This window comes from Cucurbita moschata, unplaced genomic scaffold (genome assembly GCF_002738365.1).
Source record: "Cucurbita moschata cultivar Rifu unplaced genomic scaffold, Cmos_1.0 Cmo_Scf00003, whole genome shotgun sequence".
NCBI lineage: Eukaryota > Viridiplantae > Streptophyta > Magnoliopsida > Cucurbitales > Cucurbitaceae > Cucurbita > Cucurbita moschata.
The window spans coordinates 1,198,854-1,219,681 of NW_019268519.1; the positions used below are offsets into that span (position 1 = coordinate 1,198,854).

Below are 20,828 nucleotides of genomic sequence, written 5' to 3' on the forward strand. Positions count from 1 at the left end.
AAAAAAAAAAAAAAAAAAACAGCAGTAAAGGATACACAACTCATATTTTTCAGTTCAGTTTCAGCCTACAAGAAAGCATAAAGGAAAAACCAGAGAACAAGACAAGAAGAAGAAGAAGAAGAAGAAGAAGAAGAAGAAGAAGAAGAGGAGAAAGGCAGGTTGGCTAGTTTCTTTTGCCCATCCAAATGCTCTTTCTTACCTTTGAGCTACTCTGGGCCGAACTCTTTGGTTTTTGCCCCACCAAAACCAGCTTCTCTTTCACTTCCTTCCTCTCAGCTCTGTGCTTCTCCATTAATGGCTTCTGGTGTTTCATGCTCCCATGTCCTCCAAAAGGGTGATCTGGTTGATGGCTTGGGCCTGAAGAAGCATCAGAAGCCATGGAGTCATCACTATCATCTTGGTGATTTGCATGAAAAACTCTATTCTTTCCATATTCTACATCGTTATCTTCATCACCATCACTGGAATCATCTACAGGAGATCCAATATACATGGTCCAACCAGATTCACTGCTGTGACATTCTTCTGAAACTCCAACATTTTGGGAAGACTCCATAACAAGATATTTGAGAAGTTTAAGCAAAGAAGAAGAATCAATAACAGAATTGGGGTAGGTTCGCAGAATTTAGACACCTGATAAAACCCATTTTTTCTTTGAGAGAAAAGGAAAAAAGGAAGAAACAAGTCCTTAGTGGATAGACGATAGATAAAAACCCTCACCGCACCACCTGGAAATCCAAAGGCAAATAAATTATCTGACTTTGAGTGAACAGAAGACAGCTAGAAGCTGTCGATGAAAGGGCAATCCTTCTCATTGCAAAAGGCATACATGCTAAAGCTTATTGAATTTGAAAGGACAATGGGTTGGTTCATTTGGTCATTGGGTTCCTTAAGAGAAGATGGCAATCATCTTAACTCTTCTCTGCATTCAGTCATAATTAGAAAAGGTAGCTTTAAATGCAGAGAGATGGACAGGCTCAGGCTCAGGCTCAGGCTCAGGCTTAGGGATACAAAACTAGAGAGAATATAAGACTCATGTTCTTAAATAGGATTCAAATGAACCTCTTCCTAACCTTACCTTACCTATCTCACCTTCAAAAATGAAACCAATCAATCCGACTTGGAGTTAGGTTTCCAGTGTAGACAACCTGAGAAAAATTTGTCGCACACAAAAAGAACAGGGGAAAAAATCTCTGCTTTTTTCTGTCTTCTTTCTATTTGCAGGTTCAGGTCCTCAGAAAACAGGATTGTGACTCATGTTTCAGGTTGACGAACGCGGTTGTTTGGTTGTTTGGTTCTTTTTTTTCCTTTTGTTCAATACAACTCAATTATTTGGTTCCATGTCTGTGCCTTATCCCATTTGGCAATCCAGCTCCTTGGAAATTGTCATTTCTGTTTTCAAGGATTAATTCAAATCATCATGTATATATATATATTAAAAACAAAACCTAACACTGCCCTTGAATTTAAACTTAAATGAACTGAACTAGAAAGGAAGCAAATGAACTGAAGAACAGTAATGATAAGTGAAATAACTCTGATCAGACAGATAACTCCCAGAATTTACTTCAGCCTTCACTCTTGAAATGACCATTTTTCTTTTTCATACTAAAAAAATGTAAATGATTTCCTCTTCTCTCTTTCTTTCTCTCTCTTCCATGTGAAAAGAATGTAATCAATCATCAAAAATGAACAAAAGGGTATCATTTTCTTACGTTATATCAGAGAATTTGATTGCCGGTCAAGATTAAACCGACTCAAGTGTTGCATTCAAGGGGTTGGGCAACAATGATAGGTAGAATGGTCCATTTGAAGTTTAGAGTTTAAACAAAAAACATAGCTGGTTTTTTGTTGCATGTAGTTGTACATAATTTGGCAGAGATAATTGAGTAGTCCCATTAATGGGGACCTCATTGATAGTAAGAGCAGGAACAAAACGAAGTTAAGCGTTAAAAAATCCAGATGGTTTGGCCACCCCTTGCCCCCGACACATGTAAACATGTCTTAGTTGTTTCCCACTCTCTTCCTCTTTCACCATGGCTTCTTCTGTACACTCACTAGACAATGTTTGGCCCATCTATTATTCTTGCTCTTTGTCTTTTTTTGAACCTTACACTGTTTCAATCCACTCTTTAGCTTCCACGTGAGAGGATTCAAGATATGGTTCTCTAATCAAGACAATGTCCTCAAAGCTACACATTTGTTTCTCTCTCTCTCTCTTTCTCTCTTTTCGTATCACCTTTGGCAAGTTCTTTCTTTTTTAATGCTAAAACATGGCTCCATATTCACGTGAGGTAAGGAAACATAATGAGACCTTAAGTAATTTATTGTTCTTTTGTCTTGGATCACATCCTTTTTTGACTTAAGCTTCATGGGATGACTCAGACATTGCCTTTTTGCAGCTCGGTTTTCAACAATTTGAGGTAATCTTTCTTCATTCCACTATATTATATCCTATGTTTGACCAAAATCTACCTTTTTATATCATGATAAATGTGCAATAAAACTAATACTCTCAGTAAATAGGATGTCTGTAATGGTTAAACCAGAAGCTATGTTAAAAGTATGACAGAAAAGATATGAAAAAGAAGCTTTTTTCACATCTTTTTCTGTATGTAAAAATGAGGGGAAACAAATAATGTACCTTGAAAGCCCCATTTTTAGTATTTTGTTAAGGAATATACATATAGTGCCTTTTTTATATAGCTAGCACCACATGCAAGTTGGAACTTTCTGACCTCAATGGATGCAGTTGAAGAAGATGAAAAAGACAATTCAAAGATGTCCAAATCTTTGAATATTCATTATTCTAATGTTCTCTTTAGACCAATGAGTTACTTTTTAAAAGCTCATGGGCAACAATTGTATCTTAAAGTTTGATCTTATGTCCCTCCAATTCTGTCATTTTTCACCAAACTAGCTCACAATTCTAAGTACTCCACTAACCCCCACCCATGTGTTTGCTTACAGATAATCCACTCTTATATGGATTCATATCAAAAGGGTTTGGATTATTCAACCAAGGCATGCACAAAAAGTGCCCTAAATTCAAACCTGTCCTTTATGCTCATAGATTCTCCCATTTCCCATCTCTACCAACTTACTTCTCTACAAACTTGTTTGTGTTATATAAATGTATCATATAGGCATAAAAGTTTATGGGCGGTAACGTCAACGAGGAGAAAATTGGGATTTTCCCTCGAGACGTGTCGATGTTCGCCTCGCTCCTCCATCTGACTTCACACATATTCCCTTAGAGGCAGTTGAGTATTAAGAATTCATCTCGTTGTTATGCAGTTGGAGGTATAATTTTGGTGGTGTCTTGAAGTGATGTTGGTTACCTAATTTTCAAGATTATAACTATTTCCCCTTTCCCCACAGACAACTGCTAACATTGTATCGTTCTGTCATTAGGTGTAGAAATTCGCAGAAGCTTACAATGCAAAACAACTACTCCACAATCTACCATTTTTTTATGTGCAAAAGTAAACGACTTGAATCTCCACCCTGTTTTATTTCTTGCCTAACTCAATTCACATTCAACCTCCAACAGAGACAAAGCATTCAACACCATGAAACAAAGTTTACAGAACCAAACTCAAGGTCATCCTTCTTTATTTTATTTCTTCTATCAGTAAGAATTATTCATGCCAGATGATTTTGAGTTCCATATAAGCAATCAGTAACTTTTCAAAGTTTCAGTTTTACTTTTTCTTTTCTATATTTTCCTTTGAAGGGGGAAAAAAAGGAAAAGATTATAAATTATTGTAGGAAAGTTTGTTCTGAATTTATTGTCTGTAGCATAATTTTATAGATACTGGACCAGGTCCTTACCCAGTTGCCCCACCTATGTGTGATCCAATGCAACACGGTCAGTCTCAGCCATACTCTTCAATTATACCTCCTCAAGGGGAAACCAAGTTTCAAAATGTAGCTCCTCCAAGGGAAACCATGTCTAAAGGTGATGGGTTTTGCAGAGGACTGTAAGTTCCCTTTCTCCCACAAAAAGGAAAAAAAGAGGACACTATTTATGCTATGGTTTGAATTTTCTCTGTTGTCAAAATAGTTGTGCAGGCTGGTGTTGCTACTGCTGCCTAGATATCTGCTTCTAGGGATGGAGGATCCTTGCAAATGCCACTTTGCGCCAGCACTTCTAGTTCGTCTGACACAAGTTATCTTCTGGGTTCCCATAAGCATGTAGTACATTTCTCTGTAAACTACAGTTACCATTTGCTTCCAGGTTCTGTGTATGAAAATTTCCATGTCCCATGTTGTTATGTATAATATCCTATTTAATTTTCAAGTAAGAGAGATGAACTAATCTTAAAGATCAACAAAACTAGAAGAAGATTTCACTTATAAGAGGCTAAGAGCTCAGTTAGTTCTAACAGTTGGGCAATTAACTCTTTTACGACACTTCTTTCTCATAGATTTCTCTAAGAATTTCGCTATGGCAGGAAATAAAGCAAAACAAAAAGGTATGATTTACCCGCTTGATGTTGTTGCAATACGGTGTAAATTCCGAGGGATTGATGCCTTCCTTTCATGTGGTATCTTCGAATTCTTCTCAGATGATACACAAAGCTTTTAATCAAATTTCTTCTCCTTCAAGAACACACACCTGAAATCCTCAAGGGATACATGTACATCAACAATGCATTAAAGAAAAATTCAAGTATAGGGTACATCAACAATCCATCAACGACCTGTTGCCAAACTTAATGTTGAAGCATGAATAACTGCTATAGAACTGAATGATATATCAAGATCATTCAATCAATTTACATTCATATAATAGCATAATTTAATGTTAGGGAACATTATTAGGCTCAGGAAGCTCTTGAAGAAAAATATATGCTTCTAGAAACATAAATTATGTGGGTGGCACAATGGTGCATCTTCTACAACTATGCTCTAGAAGAAAAGAACAATCGGTAGTTATATAGATTACAAAAATATTAAAACTATATGATTCCCATGGATAGTCAAAGAACATTGGACAATGGCCAAAACTATGACGATTAACTGTATTGACACTGGAATAGGAACAGGTCCTGCTTTATTTCCACAGCAAGTAATTCCAGGTGTAAGCCATGAAAAGGCAGGTAGCTCAACGTAATATAACTTCATATGAGAATAGTGATCCGATGTTTGCCTCGTTTCCATTATGCCTCAATAAGAGAACTTTGAGATAAGCTTGTCAACATGAATTATAATATCATTAATGTTCGGACGGACAGCAGCCTGTGGCTGAAGCATCCACTTCACAAACTGGCGAAGAGCATCTGGATATGGAGGATTTGGTCCAGCTGGCCACTTGATCTGTACATTTACGATTGCTAACTGTAAGCTTCCTCCAGATTCGCCAAGCACATATTCAAATGGAGATGCCCCGTACCTATGGATATACAGACGTTCAGTCATGAGTGATGACAAAATATGTTCACAGAAGTCGAAATCTAAGTATAAAAGTATCAAGCATGGTTAAGTTATTACGAAAATCATAGATATTGAAAGCAAAAAATTTGGGAGAGAGTTTGATAGAGGATCATGGCAGAGAAATTATAAATCACTCTAAAACATGACTTGAACAAAGGAACTTGTATCCATGATTTACAGCCTTCTCGGTTGACCCAACTACCATCTCCAAATTTATTTTAGAGTAGATCACATGTAGAAAAAAAAGGAGGAATTCCAAAGATTAGCAAAATGATCACGATTTTCCACGAGTTGTTGCACGTGCATAGAATTCCAAAGATCAGAAAAATGATTACTGTTTCAGGGTAAAGAATTGGTGCTCACATTATTGAATATAGAGTGCATCCTAACGACCAAATATCAGTTCTCTCGTCTATATATGCATGGCTTTCGCAATCCCACAACTCAGGAGCCCGGAAAGGAGCACAGCAATGTTCAGATGCCCATTCCTACACAGCAAATTATGGTGATTATCAGCTCATGCATGCTTTTTCTAACTTTAGATTGAAGTGCAGAGAATCAACATTCCCATATATTTGCAAAGTTTTATGTGGCAGCAGCGCAAATTGATACGGTGGAATTATAGGGGACTTGAAGGAAAAACAGCTTTATAGGAAACCTGTAACTGCAGTGCCTCTGAACGACTGCTAATTTGCCTCCTTGCTGGTCGAGCACTTCCAAAATCCATCAATATAGCAAGAGGTGGCTGACCATTTCTATGAGTTATGAGAACATTACCAGGCTTGATGTCGTTGTGTGCATATGGGGGATCAAAATCGTGCATGTGCTTCAGACCCGCACATAGCTGTGTTCAATTAGTTCAATCAGTAAGAGAAAGCAAAGCATGATACCAAAAAGAAGAGAACCTACATGAAGAAGAATTCCATCAGAAGTTCCAAATTCCTAATTACCTGTCGAAATATTTGCAAAACATCTGATGTTGAGAAGAACTCGTTATTCGCTTGCATGGTTTTTGAATTGTCCAGTAATGTCCCATCCAAATGTACTGGAAATAGTAGGTATGCTTCATGGTTCCAAGATCGTTCTTGATTAGGCTAGCCAGTAATTAAACAAATGGTATATATTCAATGAATAGTTGGCATTTGATTGTTTTTAAAAAACATATATAAGGTATATAGAGAGTAAGACATAAAATAGCATAGATATCCACATATAGTGCACATGCCAGCAGATGCCACCAGACATAAAAAATGGAGATAGAACCATAACGCGTACGGGATCATAATTATTCCAAACAATTTTCATTGCTTCCCTCATCAAAGAAAAACAAAATCTATTTTAGTGGGTCGTAAGCTTTGACAGTCACCTTAGTAGCGATTATAGCATGATCAAGAAGAGGAAGTAGATTGGGATGAGTAAACAGAGATGAAACACGGATCTCCTCTTTCACCAATTCCAGTTGTTCATTATTCTGGATGAGCACCTTCTTCAATGCGTATGATCCATCATCTGCGCAAAAAAGCAACAAAAGTTTGTTTTAGTTGGTTGATTAGCCTGGAAAGTGGAAGTGTATTTCATTAGAGCATAGCTGGTTAGACAAGGCAACAACTATTTTTCCTGATGTTGAAGCTTCAATCCCCACCCCTATATTTGAAGCAACGGACCCAATTTTCTTAGTGAAAAGTCATAGCCGCTGCATCAAATTCAATACAAAAACAAATACACCTTCTTGTGCAATTGAATGATGAGGGCAGAAAGGGAGCAGCCTACAATTCTTTGCAACTTAGATAGATGAGTCAAAACAATGAGAAGAAGAGTCGAGCTTATAAATGCCGACATGATCAGGAAGCATGAACTTATCTTCACGATACATTCACATCAGCCAGAAACTACCGAAAAGACCGTACAAATTTCATACTTCGTTAATAACAGCAGGGAAGTAGATTCAGATTCAAAAGCAAATCAGCCCAGATTATGAAAACGGATAGCTAAATTATTTCGTTTAGAATCAACCAATCCATACAGATACAAGATCAATTTTCGCGGATCATGAACTTCGTAAATATTCATCACAGCCAAAAACAAGAAACAAATTAGCCAAATGTGAGCGCGTGAGAGGCAGAGAAAGTTGAAACCAGATAGATGAGTGGAGTCCTTGAATTTTTTGTGCAAACCACCAGGAACAGCGTCTGAAGAAGAAACAGCAAGCACCTCCTTGACGAGGAAGACATAAGCAAAGCCGCCTTCGCCGAGCTGCCTTACGATCCTGAACCTGTTCTCATTGATCCAAACATCTCCGCCGCTATTCACGGCGTCGTAGAAAGCATTCAATCCAGAAAATGTGCAGCCCATGTCTTCTTCACTCTGAGCTTCAAGAATGCATACAGATCTTACCGCGGTTTCAAATTCCCGCCTCTGAATCGAGAAATGACGAACTCAGATTTCCAAAGTGAGATCTGGAACTCCTGAATTCATGGGAACCGAAGTATTGTGATTTGAGCTGAAATTCATGTCTGAGTTCGCAGATGATTTATTTATTATATATTAAAAAACAGTTACAAATTAACTACATTAACGTATTTACTAATATACTCTATTATTTTGTACTTTTTTAAGTATTATTTTCACCAAATTAAATAGAACATGTTTTATGAAAAAAAAAAAAAAAAAAAAAAAAAAACTGGAACATTAACTCAATTTTAAAAAATAAAAACCATTTAATTTTTAAAAACTAAGCTTATGAACATAATTTTCTCTAAATTTTTTATTTTATTTTGTTATCTACTTTTTCCATATATTTTCAAAAACAAGTTTTGAAAACTATAGTAGTTTTCAAACAATTATTTAAATTCTTTAAAATTGACTAATAATTTAAATTTACCTAAGAACATGAATTTATGGTAAATAAATAATGAGGAAATAAATGCAATTTTCTAAAACTAAAGCCAAATAATTATTGAATGGACGTTTAATTCTCAAATCAAAATTTGACTTAATTTTTCAAAAGGTATGTAATAAAGCAAGAAATCAGTTCGGTGGCATTCATTCCGCACCCCTACCAGCTATAATAATGCAATAATATTATTTATAAAAAAAAATATTAAAAATTAAAAAGCAACACAATTTCATTCATTATACAAAGTAGTGTGTCTCTGTCTATTAAATTCAACCAAAAAGTTATACAATAAATTATTCTTTACCGACACTTTTTTTTTCATTTAGTAACTAAATTGAATTTATTTTCAATTTTCATTTCTCATCAAAACATAACAAGTTAATTTTGGATTCACACGTAAACTTAATTTAAAAAAAAAATAAAAAATCGAAGAACCCGAAACTTTTAGAAGTAACAAATTAGCCAATATATAATGTATTTTAAACTAGTTTTAAGGTTTTCAGTCTCGCAGCAAGATAAATAATTAAAAAAAAAAAAGAAGAAAAAGAAGCGACTCCCCTTTTTTTGGTCAAATTTGGATCTAATTAACGAACAACCAAAGAACTCCCGGCGTTCGCCGACATAAACCAAAGAACAATGTACCTATTGTTCCTCTCACCGTTCATGCCATGCTGGCTTAAACCAAATGGTTCACTCTGGTTTTAGAGGTGCAGAAGTTATTGCTGGCTGCTGTTGAGTAATGCAGTGTATATTTCCACCTCCCAAAACAATCTCTCTGGCACCTTCAATTCCAACGATCTGAAACAATCAGACATCGTAAACAACTGGTTAGAAAGGGAGATGTCTCAAGTGGAATGTTCAGTATTCAAAATAGCAACACCATTTTATGAATTTCATGCTTTTGATGCAGTTCAAGTCTATGGATGTCGTAAACAACAAACTATTGAGAAAAAGAAAGATGTCTGGGAGCTAAAAGGAACTGGGAAACTTATTTCTTCAAATGTCCCTGTAATAATGTTAAGATATTTAAGCATGGGCAGGAAATTTTTCAGCTACTGGTCCATATACGTGTCTTCTAAAATGGCTAATGTATCAGATAATTGGAATGCAGAATATATTTATTACTTGGTGATTTGGAAATGCTCTGGCTAGGACACGGACAGCTTCGTCATCCCACTTCTGATCCCCAAATTGAGGTGCAATAACTGCTCCATTGGCAATGTAGAAGTTTACATAAGAGGCAGCCAGTCTCGTACCGGAAGGTCTTGCTTTAGCATCACCATCCTGTAACTCGAAATGGAAAATAATTGAAGTTTATTGTCAAGAGAACATTTCCAGCATTTTATTTATTTGAGTCAAATGGAAGTAATAATGTCATAGACATGAAAATCCTAACAAGAAGATAATCAAGGAAATCAATAAATGAAATTAAATGGAAGAACTACTGAAAAAGATATTGTGTTCATGCTGTTTCCCTCCTATCCTATTTTACAAAGACCCACGTTCAAGGAACAATATTTCTTTGTGCGTTCCATAATTGTGGTTGTTCGGGCAGCCATAGAATACTTATACAGAAAGGAACCAACAAAAGAGAATGTGTGGCATGAATGACAAAAGTCGCAAAATGAATATGTTCCACCTAAAAGGTCTCTCTGTTTTTGCAGGAGAATGAGAGAGACAGCCACTAACTAAAGAAGGAAATAAATGAACAAAAAGAGGGAAAGGGTAGGAAGGTTGCCATAAAGTTCTATATTGAAAGTTAACATGATGTTCAAAGATACTCTTTCTTTTTTTCTTTTTTTCTTTTCTTTTTTTGGTATGGAGATACAAAGAGAAACTTGAGGACATAAATCTTACCTGGAAAATTCCTGCAGCCTCTTCATCTGTCAAATAAAGTGGGTCTGGCACATGGAGTTTTACTATTTCCAATTTCCTACCTTTGGCATCGGTAGCTTTTGAGAGAACAGACAATGCTTCTATAGACCGTTCATACTGAGGATCTGTCTGATCATCAGTCCAGGACAACAGAACCATTCCAGGCTTAACAAAACAGCACATATTATCAATATGACCATTTGTATCATCATCGCCTGTCAACATTTGAAGTATTTTAAGAAGGTAAGAACTTGACTAAAGGGATAAATAAACAAAGACATCACTAATACTCCTGGTTCGCCCACCAACCCCGCTTACAGGGGAAAATGCACAAGTAAAATTAATGACCATGAAGAACTTCAAAATTAACAGAGTAGAGATCTTTTATAATAATAATATTTGTAAATACTACCGAATTAAGTCAAGCACAAAATGCAGACCAAGTACCATATAGTCCGCGAGGCAGCCAAATGATCTTCTTGACCCCAAGATAATCCTCAAGTATATCCTCTATCTGACCCTTTGACAAATGTGGATTTCTATTTTTATTCAAGAGGCACTCCTCTGTGGTAAGGCAAGTTCCTGAAGGGGGAAAACAATGTTATATTCCCTAAACTAAACATTACACGATTCTCAAATATAAGAATCTCCATCTCTTTCTCATAGTGCAGTACGCAGGATGAAACAGGAAAGCGGGAGATGTACCACACACATTACTCCATATCCTAGAGAACAGGTGCGTTCAACTGAGCATTTATTCAGCAATTGTATATTGGTTCAATGTTAAACAAAGAAGATGTCCATAAATTTGACATGATAAGGTGTCTAATTTGAGGACTGGTTTTCTTCGAAGGTGCAAAATCTTTTTCACTTAGCAGAAGAAATTAGGTCATAATATTTGACCAGATGAAAAAATAGGTCATATATATTGATAACACAAGCCAACTAGATGTTGTAGTTACCTTCCCCATCTACATGGATGCTTCCACCTTCAAGAATAATTTTGTTCAAAAATCTAGGAAGCTTCTCAATATTCAGGATCTGCACAAAATCAGAAAGGGGATCAAATAAAATATAATCAACAATATGGAAGGACGATGGGGGAAGAGAGGGAGAGGGGACATGCTAACCTTCCAAGCAACCTGAAGATCAAGACTCCAATCAGTGTAACAACCATCCTCAACACCTACAAGGCCAAGGCCAGGGGTTCAGGAAATTGACCACAATGTCAGTTAAAGAACATTCACAATAAAAATTCCCAACAGGTACTACCTCTCCTCTTAGGAGAGTGTACCTCCCCCAATGACTCGTTGTGATGGTTTATAATTCAAGGTATAACTTCAAAGAATTCCTAATATTTCTCGTTTACTCCTTACTTTTTGTTCATGGGGAAGGAGAGGGAAAGAAACCCTGATTAAGTTTTGAAATCTGATCGTTGGTAGTTTAGCAATCAATGACCAGCTCAATGAGCTGTCATTGTGCTATGGCAAAGGGAGGGGAAAGAGCTTTGTATATATTTGGAAATTATTCCTCTAAGAAAATGGTTCAAGGAATGAAAGGAAAACCAGTTAGCTATTTTAAGTAGCAAGTAGTCGAACGTGGAACATAGTGCAAATTAGATAACCGCAAAGATATAAGAAACCTATAACTTTGATCTAGTACACAATAGATCCGTGTCTACAACCTTACCTCCCCAACTATTGAAGTTCCAATCAATTCCTGCAACAGATTCCACTGAAGTACCAGAATTTGAGATTCTTTTCCTTACAACAAACTATAAATAGAACTTGTTAGAGGAAAACTATGCAATAAGCTGAATTACTACCAAGTATAAATAAGGAAAAGGAAGAAACCTACAGTGGGTCCAGTATCACGGAACCAGCAGTCATTCATTCCTAGTTCAACAACCCTGATATTTGCGGGTAGCTGACTGCGCGCATTTTCCCACTGGAATGTAACAAATGTATATATTCAAACACTTGAAGGAAGAGAGAGAAGTAGATATTAAAGAGACGACAGATTGCATCCGTCTTTCTACAAACACCTGGGAGGCACTAGCACAGACAGTCACACATTCGAACTTTGAGATTGCAGACGCCACCTTCGCAAATACACGTTGTGCATGTACTGCATTATCCCTCCAATTATCAGGCCGTTCCTGTAATACATAGTATAACCCAATGCCAAAGAAAATTTAAAAAATAATAATAAAAGGTGGAAACTGTGCATGGTAACGGAGCACCCGAACCCTTGTTGATTTTACATGGCTCCCTTTCATTGTGCCGTACCAAGTAAAGTGTTTACAAATTGATCGTTAGCAGGAGGTGGTGGACAGATTTTTCAATAACCATACTCAGTGATGAATATTCCAATTAGAGAGAGGCAGATTCATAGGTATTGTGGTTTGTTAAAGAAATCTTCATCTGGAAATGGGTTCAAATTCATCCATCCACATTTCAGGTACGGGAGGAACCCATCTCTGCTTGAACCAACCTCGCTTGCAGATTCTTCAAGTAAATTGATTATGAATATTTCCATAAACGAGAAAGGTTCTAGTGTAACATCAACCAAGAAGGCAGATCATCAATTTTTAACTTCGTACGAATTGGCAACTTTAATGCTCTGATACATGCTCATCTATGAAGCAAATTTGCAATTGGACAAACCAAACATAGAGAGAATCCACAAAAAATAGCACAGAGAAGCGAAGAAGTCTGGCATCTAATATCATCACAATTTATATTAATCTTCATCTACAAGCATGGAATCACAAAACTTCAAAAAAAAAAAAAAAAAAAAAAAAAAAAGGCGCGAAACTTTCCAATCATTACACGCGAATAAACACAAACAAAACGAAAACAAACTCGAAACCCCGAAGCTCAAAAGAAACCGTCCTCCCTGAAACTAACCAGAGTAAGAGCATTAGGTACTTTGCCCCGTGCAATACATGAATTAAACAAAGAATCAATCTCCGAAAATCATAAACTACAAAGAACAACATCAAAGCAAGGAAGAAACACGGAATCGATCAGAAGGAAAGCAAAAGAGCGCCAAACTTACAGGCCAGCCCATCCAACACTGGGAGTGCGGTTCCCACTCAGCAGGCATATGAAATTTAAGAAGAGAAGGACTACCTTCCAAATCCATGGCAGCAACCTACTCCTTTACCTCCTCTGGTCACCAACAACTGCAAATGAGCTCGAAATTTGAGGATCAAGATTTAGCAGGCGAGAGAAGAAAAGGTACACACGAATATCACCACCGAACTGCCAGAGGTTTTTGATATTCACGAAGAGAGAGAAATGGAGGTTTTTCGAAAGAAAAGTTACAGACGGTTACTTTAAATCACCTAGTTTGTTTTTTACATTATAATTGACGGACGGATAAGCAAATAATTTGTTGGGTAAAGTATCAAATTTAGTTTAAAACTAAAATCCATCAAAAAGTCCACCGGGCCCTCTCCGCCCGAATTCTGAAGAAAATGGGCCAGGCACCACTCCTTAATTGAGCCCAATTCCTTCCATGGGCCCATCATCCCAAAGCCCACATAAAACCGCACGTGTGAAATGATTGTATCAATACACCGCATCAATTTTTATCGGGCTATATGAAATATACAAAACGGACAATATTTAAAATAATAATAATATTATTATTATTATTAAAAATTTGTTTCAATTTGTGAATTTTGGACTAATTTATAGAAATTAACCAGCTCTTTAAACAATTTAATTACTTATTAGATTAAAACAAATCAGTAATTATCAAAATCAACCTACCTTCTAGTACTTTACTTTGAATGGAACAGTATTCTCATTTATAAATTCATGATCTTCTACTAAATCAACCCAGGTGGGATTCACTCTCCATCATCTCAATCATCCCAACACATTTGAAGATAAAAAAAATAAAAAAATTAGGGAAGAAATAAAAAGAAGAAAAAGGCAAACATTTTAGGGCAAAGCGAAGATTCCAGGTCCTGTCTGTTCTAGTGATCCTTATCCATTTTTCCAACGTCGTCGACCTTTCTTCAGCTGAGCTGTCTATTCTCCCACTTCAAATTTCCAACAATTTATGAAGCTAGGTAATGTTTTTCCCTCTCCCTTCTTTCAATTTTTAACCCGCATTTTGCGAATGCAACAGCCCCGCGCCACTTACAGGGAGTGAAAAGTCTGCGAATCACTCACATTCACAGCAACTCATTCAATTCCATTCTATTTTTCTCCACCTGTCCTCCTTTTATCCAGTCGATCGCGGTGATATTACGCTTCTCTAATCTTATCCTAGTACCTTCTTCAATTGCTTTCATCTATCTGTTTCCTTTTTAGCCACCGAGTTCTTATTTATGTTCAGAGAATCGGGCCACTTGTCCTCTCACTCAATCGCCCCACCATTCATGTTCATGAAAAAGGAAAACCCATTACCAAAAGACCCCACTTGAAAACAACCATGAATTATTTCTCTCTCACTCCTTCCATTTCAGAAAGCAGGCAACAGCTTCAAGAATTCAAGAGCACCAACTGCTATACTGAGAACAGTTCTGTTTCTTTCTTTCAGAAGGTTTGTATGCTGTGTTTTCTGGACTTTGGTTCATATTTATGCTAATTTGTGATCTGGGTTTTCTCTCTGTGTCAAATTTAGTACTCTTCTGTTCAGAAAGATGCTTTTTGTAACGCCTTTTCTTTCGCCTATGGGCTCCTTGACCCTGTTTTTAGTCATAGTTTTATTAATTCTTGGTCAAAACTGGTTTAAAAAGTGTATTCAGCTGTATCTTATGCCTTGACTTTCTGCAGCCAACAGGAAAACTCCTCTAAATGCCTCAAGATACGCTTCCTAGCATTGAATCACCTCGGAGGCGTTCTGGCCTTTTGAGAGATCAAGTTCAGTTAGTAAGGAAGAAGGACTCAAATCGATATGAGATCCTTAGAATTCAAGATCCTCTGTCATTTGATAAAGGTTTCTTCATTGTAATTCGGGCATGTCAGTTGCTGTCTCAAAATAATGATGGGATAATCCTAGTTGGAGTGGCAGGCCCTTCTGGAGCTGGGAAGACAGTGTTCACTGAGAAGGTGCTTAACTTTATACCCAGCATTGCTGTTATCACGATGGATAACTACAATGATGCTAGTCGTATCATCGATGGCAACTTTGATGGTATTGTTTCATTCATTCTACTAACCATTCATATCTCAATTTTGTTGAAAATTTTAGCAGTATGAGAGCTCTAAATAGTTACCTATGGTTTACAACCCTGTGACACTGGTTTGGAGTCCTCCAGTACTTAGTTCTTGCACAGGCTTTGATGATTGCTTTGTTTTTCTGTTCTCTAAAGTGAGGTGGCAGGAAAACTTGTAATTTTCCATTGCCATCTACAAAATCATGGAGCCACATGCTTCTTGTAAGTTTTAAGCTTGCTTCTAATACTTTTCCTCTTCAGCAGTCATGGCTATGCATATATATGAACATTATTTGTTACCTCGAAGAATGAAATTTCATTTATACCATATTGTTTGAGGAGTAAACGAGTTTGTTGATTTTGCTCATCGTCAAGGTCTTTAGTTTATGTGAGATCCCATATCGGTTGGAGAGGGGAATGAAGCATTCTTTATAAGGGTGTGGAAACCTCTCCCTAACAGACATGTTTTAAAAACCTTGAGGGAAAGCCCAAAGATGACAATATCTGCTAGCGGTGGGCTTAGGCTATTACAAATGGTATTAGAGCCAGACACCAGATGATGTGCCAACGAGGAGGTTGAGCCCCGAAGGGGGTGGACATGAGGCGGTGTGCCAGTAAGGACGGTGGGCCCCAAAGGAGGGTGGGTTGTGAGATCCCACATTGGTTGGGGAGGAGAACAAAACATTCTTTAGGGTGTGGAAACCTCTTCCTAGCAGACGCGTTTTAAACATATTGAGGGAAAGTCCAAAGAGAACAATATTTGCTGCTGGCGATGGGCTTGGACGGTTACAATGACATACTTGAACTAATTTTGAAATTTTCTTTTGTTCTTAATTATGATATCTGGAGGTCCTTAAAGCATGTTCTTTCTGCTTTCTTTTTCGTAAGTGTGCTTGTTAATTATTTCTTGTAATTTAAGTCACTGAAAATCTCTATTGGTCCCTTGTTTTTTACCAGACCCACGTCTAACGGATTATGATACATTGCTCGAAAATATTCATGGTTTAAGGCAAGGAAAATCAGTCCAGGTTCCTATTTATGATTTCAAGACCAGCAGTCGTGTGGGTTACAGGTATAGCACTATTGCAGCCGAGAATTGTATTGCTTGAAATTTTCTCAGTCACTATGTCATACCTTGAATCTTTTGGTCTAGCAATCAGATTGGACGTGGAAAAGAAAGACTGGGTGGTCTTGAGGATTAATGTAATTAATATTCCCTTTCGGACTTCCCCTCAAGGTTTTTAAAACGCGTCTCCTAGGGAGAGGTTTCCACACCCTTATAAAAAATGTTTCGTTCTCCTCCCCGTGAGATCTCACAATCCACCCTCCTTCTAGGCCCAGTGTTCTTGCTGGCACTCGTTCCCTTATTCAATCGATGTGGGACCCTCCAATCCACCCCTTTCGAGGCCCAGCGTTCTTGCTGACACACCGCCTCCTGTCCACCCCTTTCGAGGTTCAACCTCCTTGCTGGCACATTGTCTGGGCTCTAATTCCATTTGTAACAGTCCAAGCTCACTGCTAGCAGATATTGTCCTCTTTGAGTTTCCCTTTCGGGCTTCCCCTCAAGGTTTTTAAAACGCGTTTGTTGGGGAAAAGTTTTCACACCCTTATAAAAAATGTTTCGTTCTTCTCCCCAACCAATGTGAGATCTCACAATTAAACTCTTTAGTCTTACATTAATCCTTTTAAACCTATAGCTTCTCTCTCCAGCATTATGAATCTACATATTCCATTGCCTCTTAGTTCTTACTTCAATAGAACATTTGTTTATCTTTTACTATTTAACATTCTTACTCTTAATATCTACTAACAGAACTGTTGAAGTCCCCAAGTCAAGAATCGTCATTATTGAGGGCATTTATGCTTTAAGTGAAAAACTACGTCCATTGCTAGATCTTCGTGTATCAATCACTGGTGGTGTCCATTTTGACTTAGTTAAACGGGTACTACGCGATATCCAGCGAGCTGGCCAAGAGCCAGAAGAAATAATCCATCAAGTTTCTGAAACGGTGTGTCCTTATTATTAGCTCTACGTCACCAATCATGTAATAAAATTGTTGCTAGTGGTTCATATAAAAGATATATGGATGCAGGTTTATCCAATGTATAAAGCTTTTATAGAGCCAGATCTTCAGACTGCCCATATAAGAATTATCAACAAATTCAATCCCTTTACTGGTTTCCAGAATCCTACTTACATTCTTAAGGTTAGCTTCAAATTTACTTCGTTTTCCTCTAAAATCATAACAGTTGTACTCTATATGAATTGGGTTCATTTTCTGGTTACAGTCAACAAAAGCAGTGCCTATGGATCAAATTAAGGCTGTTATATCTGAAAATCACAAGGAATCTACAGAGGAAACTTATGACATTTATCTTCTACCTCCTGGTGAAGATCCTGAAGCTTGTCAATCCTATCTCAGGATGAGGAACAGGGATGGCAAATACAATCTCATGTTCGAGGTCACAGTAACAAAAGCTATATAACTGAGTTCCCTCAAACTATACTTTCCTGTATTCCAATCTTGACGTTTCTTATTTTCTCTCCGCTTTCTTCAGGAGTGGGTTACAGATATTCCATTCATAATATCGCCTAGAATAACGTTCGAAGTTAGTGTGCGCCTTCTTGGCGGGCTTATGGCACTGGGATACACAATTGCAACCATTCTTAAAAGAAGCAGCCACATATTCTCTGATGATAGGGTGTGTGTCAAGATTGATTGGTTGGAGCAACTTAACCGGAAATATATTCAGGTACATCTTGTACTTGATATCCATGCTTTAGATGTAATAGTTTGTCCTTTTCAGCAATGAAGTTCATCTGTTTTTTTCTTTCTTTTTCTTGACACAACCTAAAAGCCTTAGGGATGAGAGGTGACTGAGCCTAGTTTGGAGGATGAAAAATAAAAGGCCTCCTGTCTAAGTTAACTTGTGTAACAACCCAAGCCTACCGCTAGTAGATATTGTCCGCTTTGGCCCGTTACGTATCGGCTTTGGCCCGTTACGTATCGCCATCAGCCTCACTGTTTTAAAACGCGTCTACTAGGGAGAGGTTTCCACACCCTTATAAGGAATACTTCGTTCCTCTGTCCAATCGATGTGAGATCTCACAATCCACCCTCCTTGGGACCAAAGTCCTCGCTGGCACACCGGCCTGTGTCTAGCTCTGATACCATTTGTAATAGCCTCTTTGAGTTTTCCCTTTCGGACTTCCCCTCAAGGTTTTTAAAACGCGTCTGCTAAAGAGAGGTTTTCACACCCTTATAAAGAATGTTTCATTTTCCTCCCCAACCGATGTGGGATCTCACATAGATTCATGTAGGGACTTTGGAGTACGACAAACATTATTAGCATGGGTTAATTTCTTTATTCTTCCAAATCTATGATTTAGCCAATTTTTTTAACCAATGATCAAGTGTGTGGCCAGCATGATGATTTTTCATTAGCCACATTTTTTCAGTCGCCTAAATATGACATTACCATACACAATATCAGAATTTTGTTTAGAAACATGTATTTAAATTGAGAAGGTTCATATTATCATACCACTAACTCGCTGAACGTTGGACAAAGGTGCAAGGAAAAGATCGGGTCCATGTTAAACACATTGCTGCGCAGTTGGGTTTGGATGGTTCCTATATCCCTCGAACCTATATAGAACAAATACAGCTAGAGAAGCTCGTCAATGATGTTATGGTGAGATATCTGTAATGCAACAGGTTAAGAAAATGGTCATTAGTTCAATAAGTCTGTTGTGATCATTTGTAGGCCTTGCCAGATGATTTAAAAACCAGGCTCAGCATAGATGACGATTCAGTTTCGAGTCCAAAGGAAGCCCTTTCCCGAGCTTCTGCAGATAGGAGAAATAAGTACCTAAACCGGTATCATCCTACGTTACAACTGTTGGATATACTTGAATTTGGAGGCAAATTTGAGATAGAAAAAGAGATTTAGTGAAAAAATTCTCTATTTGATCAATGGCTAGAAACATGGTATAAATCTTGGATATTCTCTGTCTGTCAGATCATATGTTGTTCATCATATTGCTCTCTTAATAACTCTTCTAAGTCATTTATAAGAACTCCCTTAACTTTGACACTCGTATTCAATCTATAGTCACTTCTCTTCTTAATTTCTTTACAAATTCAGGCTGATTTATTGTGCCAACACTGGAAAGTAAACATTCTTGTTCATTTAGAATTCTTATGAAATGGTGCTTGAAGTGCTTAAATTACATACCTGTGTATCCTGTTTTGATATTTGATATCTTTGCCAGTGGATTATCACAATCATTTTCCAATCGGAGGGACAAGAGCTTGTCAAAGCTGACAAAGCTTGCTGTTAATAGTGGAAGGTTTGATGTCAGGGCTCCAGATTCACCTGCAGTAGTCTCGAACCAGGTAAATGTTTTTCTGCAACAAGAAAATCTTATTCATATGATCTATATACTTTCTATATTCCAAGATAGGATAACGTAGGAAGATTATGAATCTAATTAACCGTCCAATGATGGCTAAAAACGAAGCTAGAATTCAAAAGCTTTGGGATAAAAATTAACGTCTCTATTAGTACGAGGCTGAACGTGTTGGTAGAGACTTTTGACCCAAAGAAGAGATAAACATTCATATAGTTTCTTGGTTAACAGTATTGCTGAATGAGTCGAGGAAGTCCTCAGCTTTTTAATTTGCTGATCCATCTCAAAATTCTTTCAGGGAGCCATTACACAACTTTCAGAACAGATTTCTACTCTCAGCGAGAGGATGGATGAGTTCACAACTCGTATTGATGAGCTGAACTCCAAGATCTCTACTAGAAACGTTTCTGCTAGCCAGCAGAACTTGTCTTCACAAGCTGATGCGGGCAACAACGGCTCCGGGGCAACTTCAATTTTCATATCTGGCTTGAGTAATGGTGCCTTAACTGGATCGCTGCTATCTCATTCTTTGTCGTCCTCCCAATTGGCCAAGGAATCTCCCCTGCTAGAAGAGGTATTTTGATGAATATGACTTCTTTTCTTCTTTGGTTTTAAGATTCAAACTTAGAAGTATGGTTTTTGTGCTTTCCATTCACATTTTCCAGATACAAAATATAGCACGGGCGCAGCGTCAAATTATCCTCCAAGTTGACAATTTGAGCAATCTTCTCCGGGAGTACTCGAGCGAGAGGAGTCATCGGGGCAAAGCTGACAACGAGGGGATGTGGAGGATTGCTGATTTTGAATCCATCAGAAACCCACTTTTACTAACGCTTGCAGTTGGTAGTTTAGGCTTACTTTTGTTCAAGAGCCTCAGAAATGATTCCTTTTGATATCTACACCAGCTGTTCCAAAATAATATGAACTGCAATTCAATTTCATGAGAAAATATGTACGGATCTATCTGGGGAGGCAACGCCTGTTCATGGCCCATCTGCAAATTCTCTATGGAGACTATTAAGGAGACT

At 37.5% G+C, this 20,828-nt stretch overlaps 4 protein-coding genes across 5 annotated transcripts; 1 reads left to right on the top strand and 3 right to left on the bottom strand.

Moving 5' to 3' along the window:
* Positions 1 to 24: 24 nt before the first annotated feature.
* LOC111440875 lies at positions 25 to 1,376 on the bottom strand. The gene has a single exon (XM_023077702.1). It carries the CDS (start codon positions 554 to 556, stop codon positions 164 to 166), a length of 393 nt encoding a protein of 130 aa, XP_022933470.1. The 5' UTR covers positions 557 to 1,376; the 3' UTR covers positions 25 to 163.
* A 3,392-nt stretch (positions 1,377 to 4,768) lies between these two features.
* Positions 4,769 to 7,953, bottom strand: LOC111441203 (serine/threonine-protein kinase 16-like). Its single transcript, XM_023078173.1, has 6 exons — positions 7,575 to 7,953; positions 6,806 to 6,948; positions 6,390 to 6,533; positions 6,098 to 6,283; positions 5,803 to 5,927; positions 4,769 to 5,398 (listed from the first exon to the last, which is right to left on the bottom strand). Exons 1-6 carry the CDS (start codon positions 7,789 to 7,791, stop codon positions 5,173 to 5,175), a joined length of 1,041 nt encoding a protein of 346 aa, XP_022933941.1. The 5' UTR covers positions 7,792 to 7,953; the 3' UTR covers positions 4,769 to 5,172.
* Positions 7,954 to 8,777: 824 nt separating this feature from the next.
* LOC111441104 (agmatine deiminase) lies at positions 8,778 to 13,517 on the bottom strand. The gene is made up of 10 exons (XM_023078028.1): positions 13,271 to 13,517; positions 12,255 to 12,368; positions 12,068 to 12,157; positions 11,900 to 11,984; positions 11,341 to 11,396; positions 11,173 to 11,251; positions 10,658 to 10,792; positions 10,193 to 10,425; positions 9,461 to 9,619; positions 8,778 to 9,133 (listed from the first exon to the last, which is right to left on the bottom strand). Exons 1-10 carry the CDS (start codon positions 13,355 to 13,357, stop codon positions 9,026 to 9,028), a joined length of 1,146 nt encoding a protein of 381 aa, XP_022933796.1. The 5' UTR covers positions 13,358 to 13,517; the 3' UTR covers positions 8,778 to 9,025.
* A 669-nt stretch (positions 13,518 to 14,186) lies between these two features.
* Positions 14,187 to 20,828, top strand: LOC111437849 (uridine-cytidine kinase C). Of its 2 annotated transcripts, none has more exons than XM_023075926.1 (12): positions 14,187 to 14,770; positions 15,004 to 15,364; positions 16,344 to 16,458; positions 17,200 to 17,395; positions 17,480 to 17,593; positions 17,676 to 17,849; positions 17,946 to 18,140; positions 18,960 to 19,082; positions 19,155 to 19,267; positions 19,663 to 19,786; positions 20,099 to 20,374; positions 20,466 to 20,828. In XM_023075926.1, exons 2-12 carry the CDS (start codon positions 15,025 to 15,027, stop codon positions 20,691 to 20,693), a joined length of 1,998 nt encoding a protein of 665 aa, XP_022931694.1. In that variant the 5' UTR covers positions 14,187 to 14,770; positions 15,004 to 15,024; the 3' UTR covers positions 20,694 to 20,828. The 2 variants fall into 2 exon arrangements, with proteins under 2 accessions (XP_022931694.1, XP_022931698.1); XM_023075930.1 differs by lacking the exon at positions 14,187 to 14,770 and adding an exon at positions 15,543 to 15,608 and having other exon boundaries at positions 15,280 to 15,364.

Bases quoted from the DNA above. Each gene is read 5' to 3' on its own strand.
- LOC111440875 (XM_023077702.1), bottom strand. From the start codon at position 556: ATGGAGTCTTCCCAAAATGTTGGAGTTTCAGAAGAATGTCACAGCAGT.
- LOC111441203 (XM_023078173.1), bottom strand. From the start codon at position 7,791: ATGGGCTGCACATTTTCTGGATTGAATGCTTTCTACGACGCCGTGAAT. The intron at 6,949-7,574 runs GTTTCAACTTTC...TTTTTTGCGCAG, and splicing joins GGACTCCACTCATCTATCTG to ATGATGGATCATACGCATTG. The intron at 6,534-6,805 runs GTGACTGTCAAA...ATTACTGGCTAG, and splicing joins ATGCTATAATCGCTACTAAG to CCTAATCAAGAACGATCTTG.
- LOC111441104 (XM_023078028.1), bottom strand. From the start codon at position 13,357: ATGGATTTGGAAGGTAGTCCTTCTCTTCTTAAATTTCATATGCCTGCT. The intron at 12,158-12,254 runs GTGTTTGTAGAA...GTTACATTCCAG, and splicing joins TCTGTGCTAGTGCCTCCCAG to TGGGAAAATGCGCGCAGTCA. The intron at 9,620-10,192 runs GTAAGATTTATG...TTCGAGTTACAG, and splicing joins AGGCTGCAGGAATTTTCCAG to GATGGTGATGCTAAAGCAAG.
- LOC111437849 (XM_023075926.1), top strand. From the start codon at position 15,025: ATGCCTCAAGATACGCTTCCTAGCATTGAATCACCTCGGAGGCGTTCT. The intron at 16,459-17,199 runs GTATAGCACTAT...ATCTACTAACAG, and splicing joins AGCAGTCGTGTGGGTTACAG to AACTGTTGAAGTCCCCAAGT. The intron at 17,396-17,479 runs GTGTGTCCTTAT...ATATGGATGCAG, and splicing joins TCCATCAAGTTTCTGAAACG to GTTTATCCAATGTATAAAGC.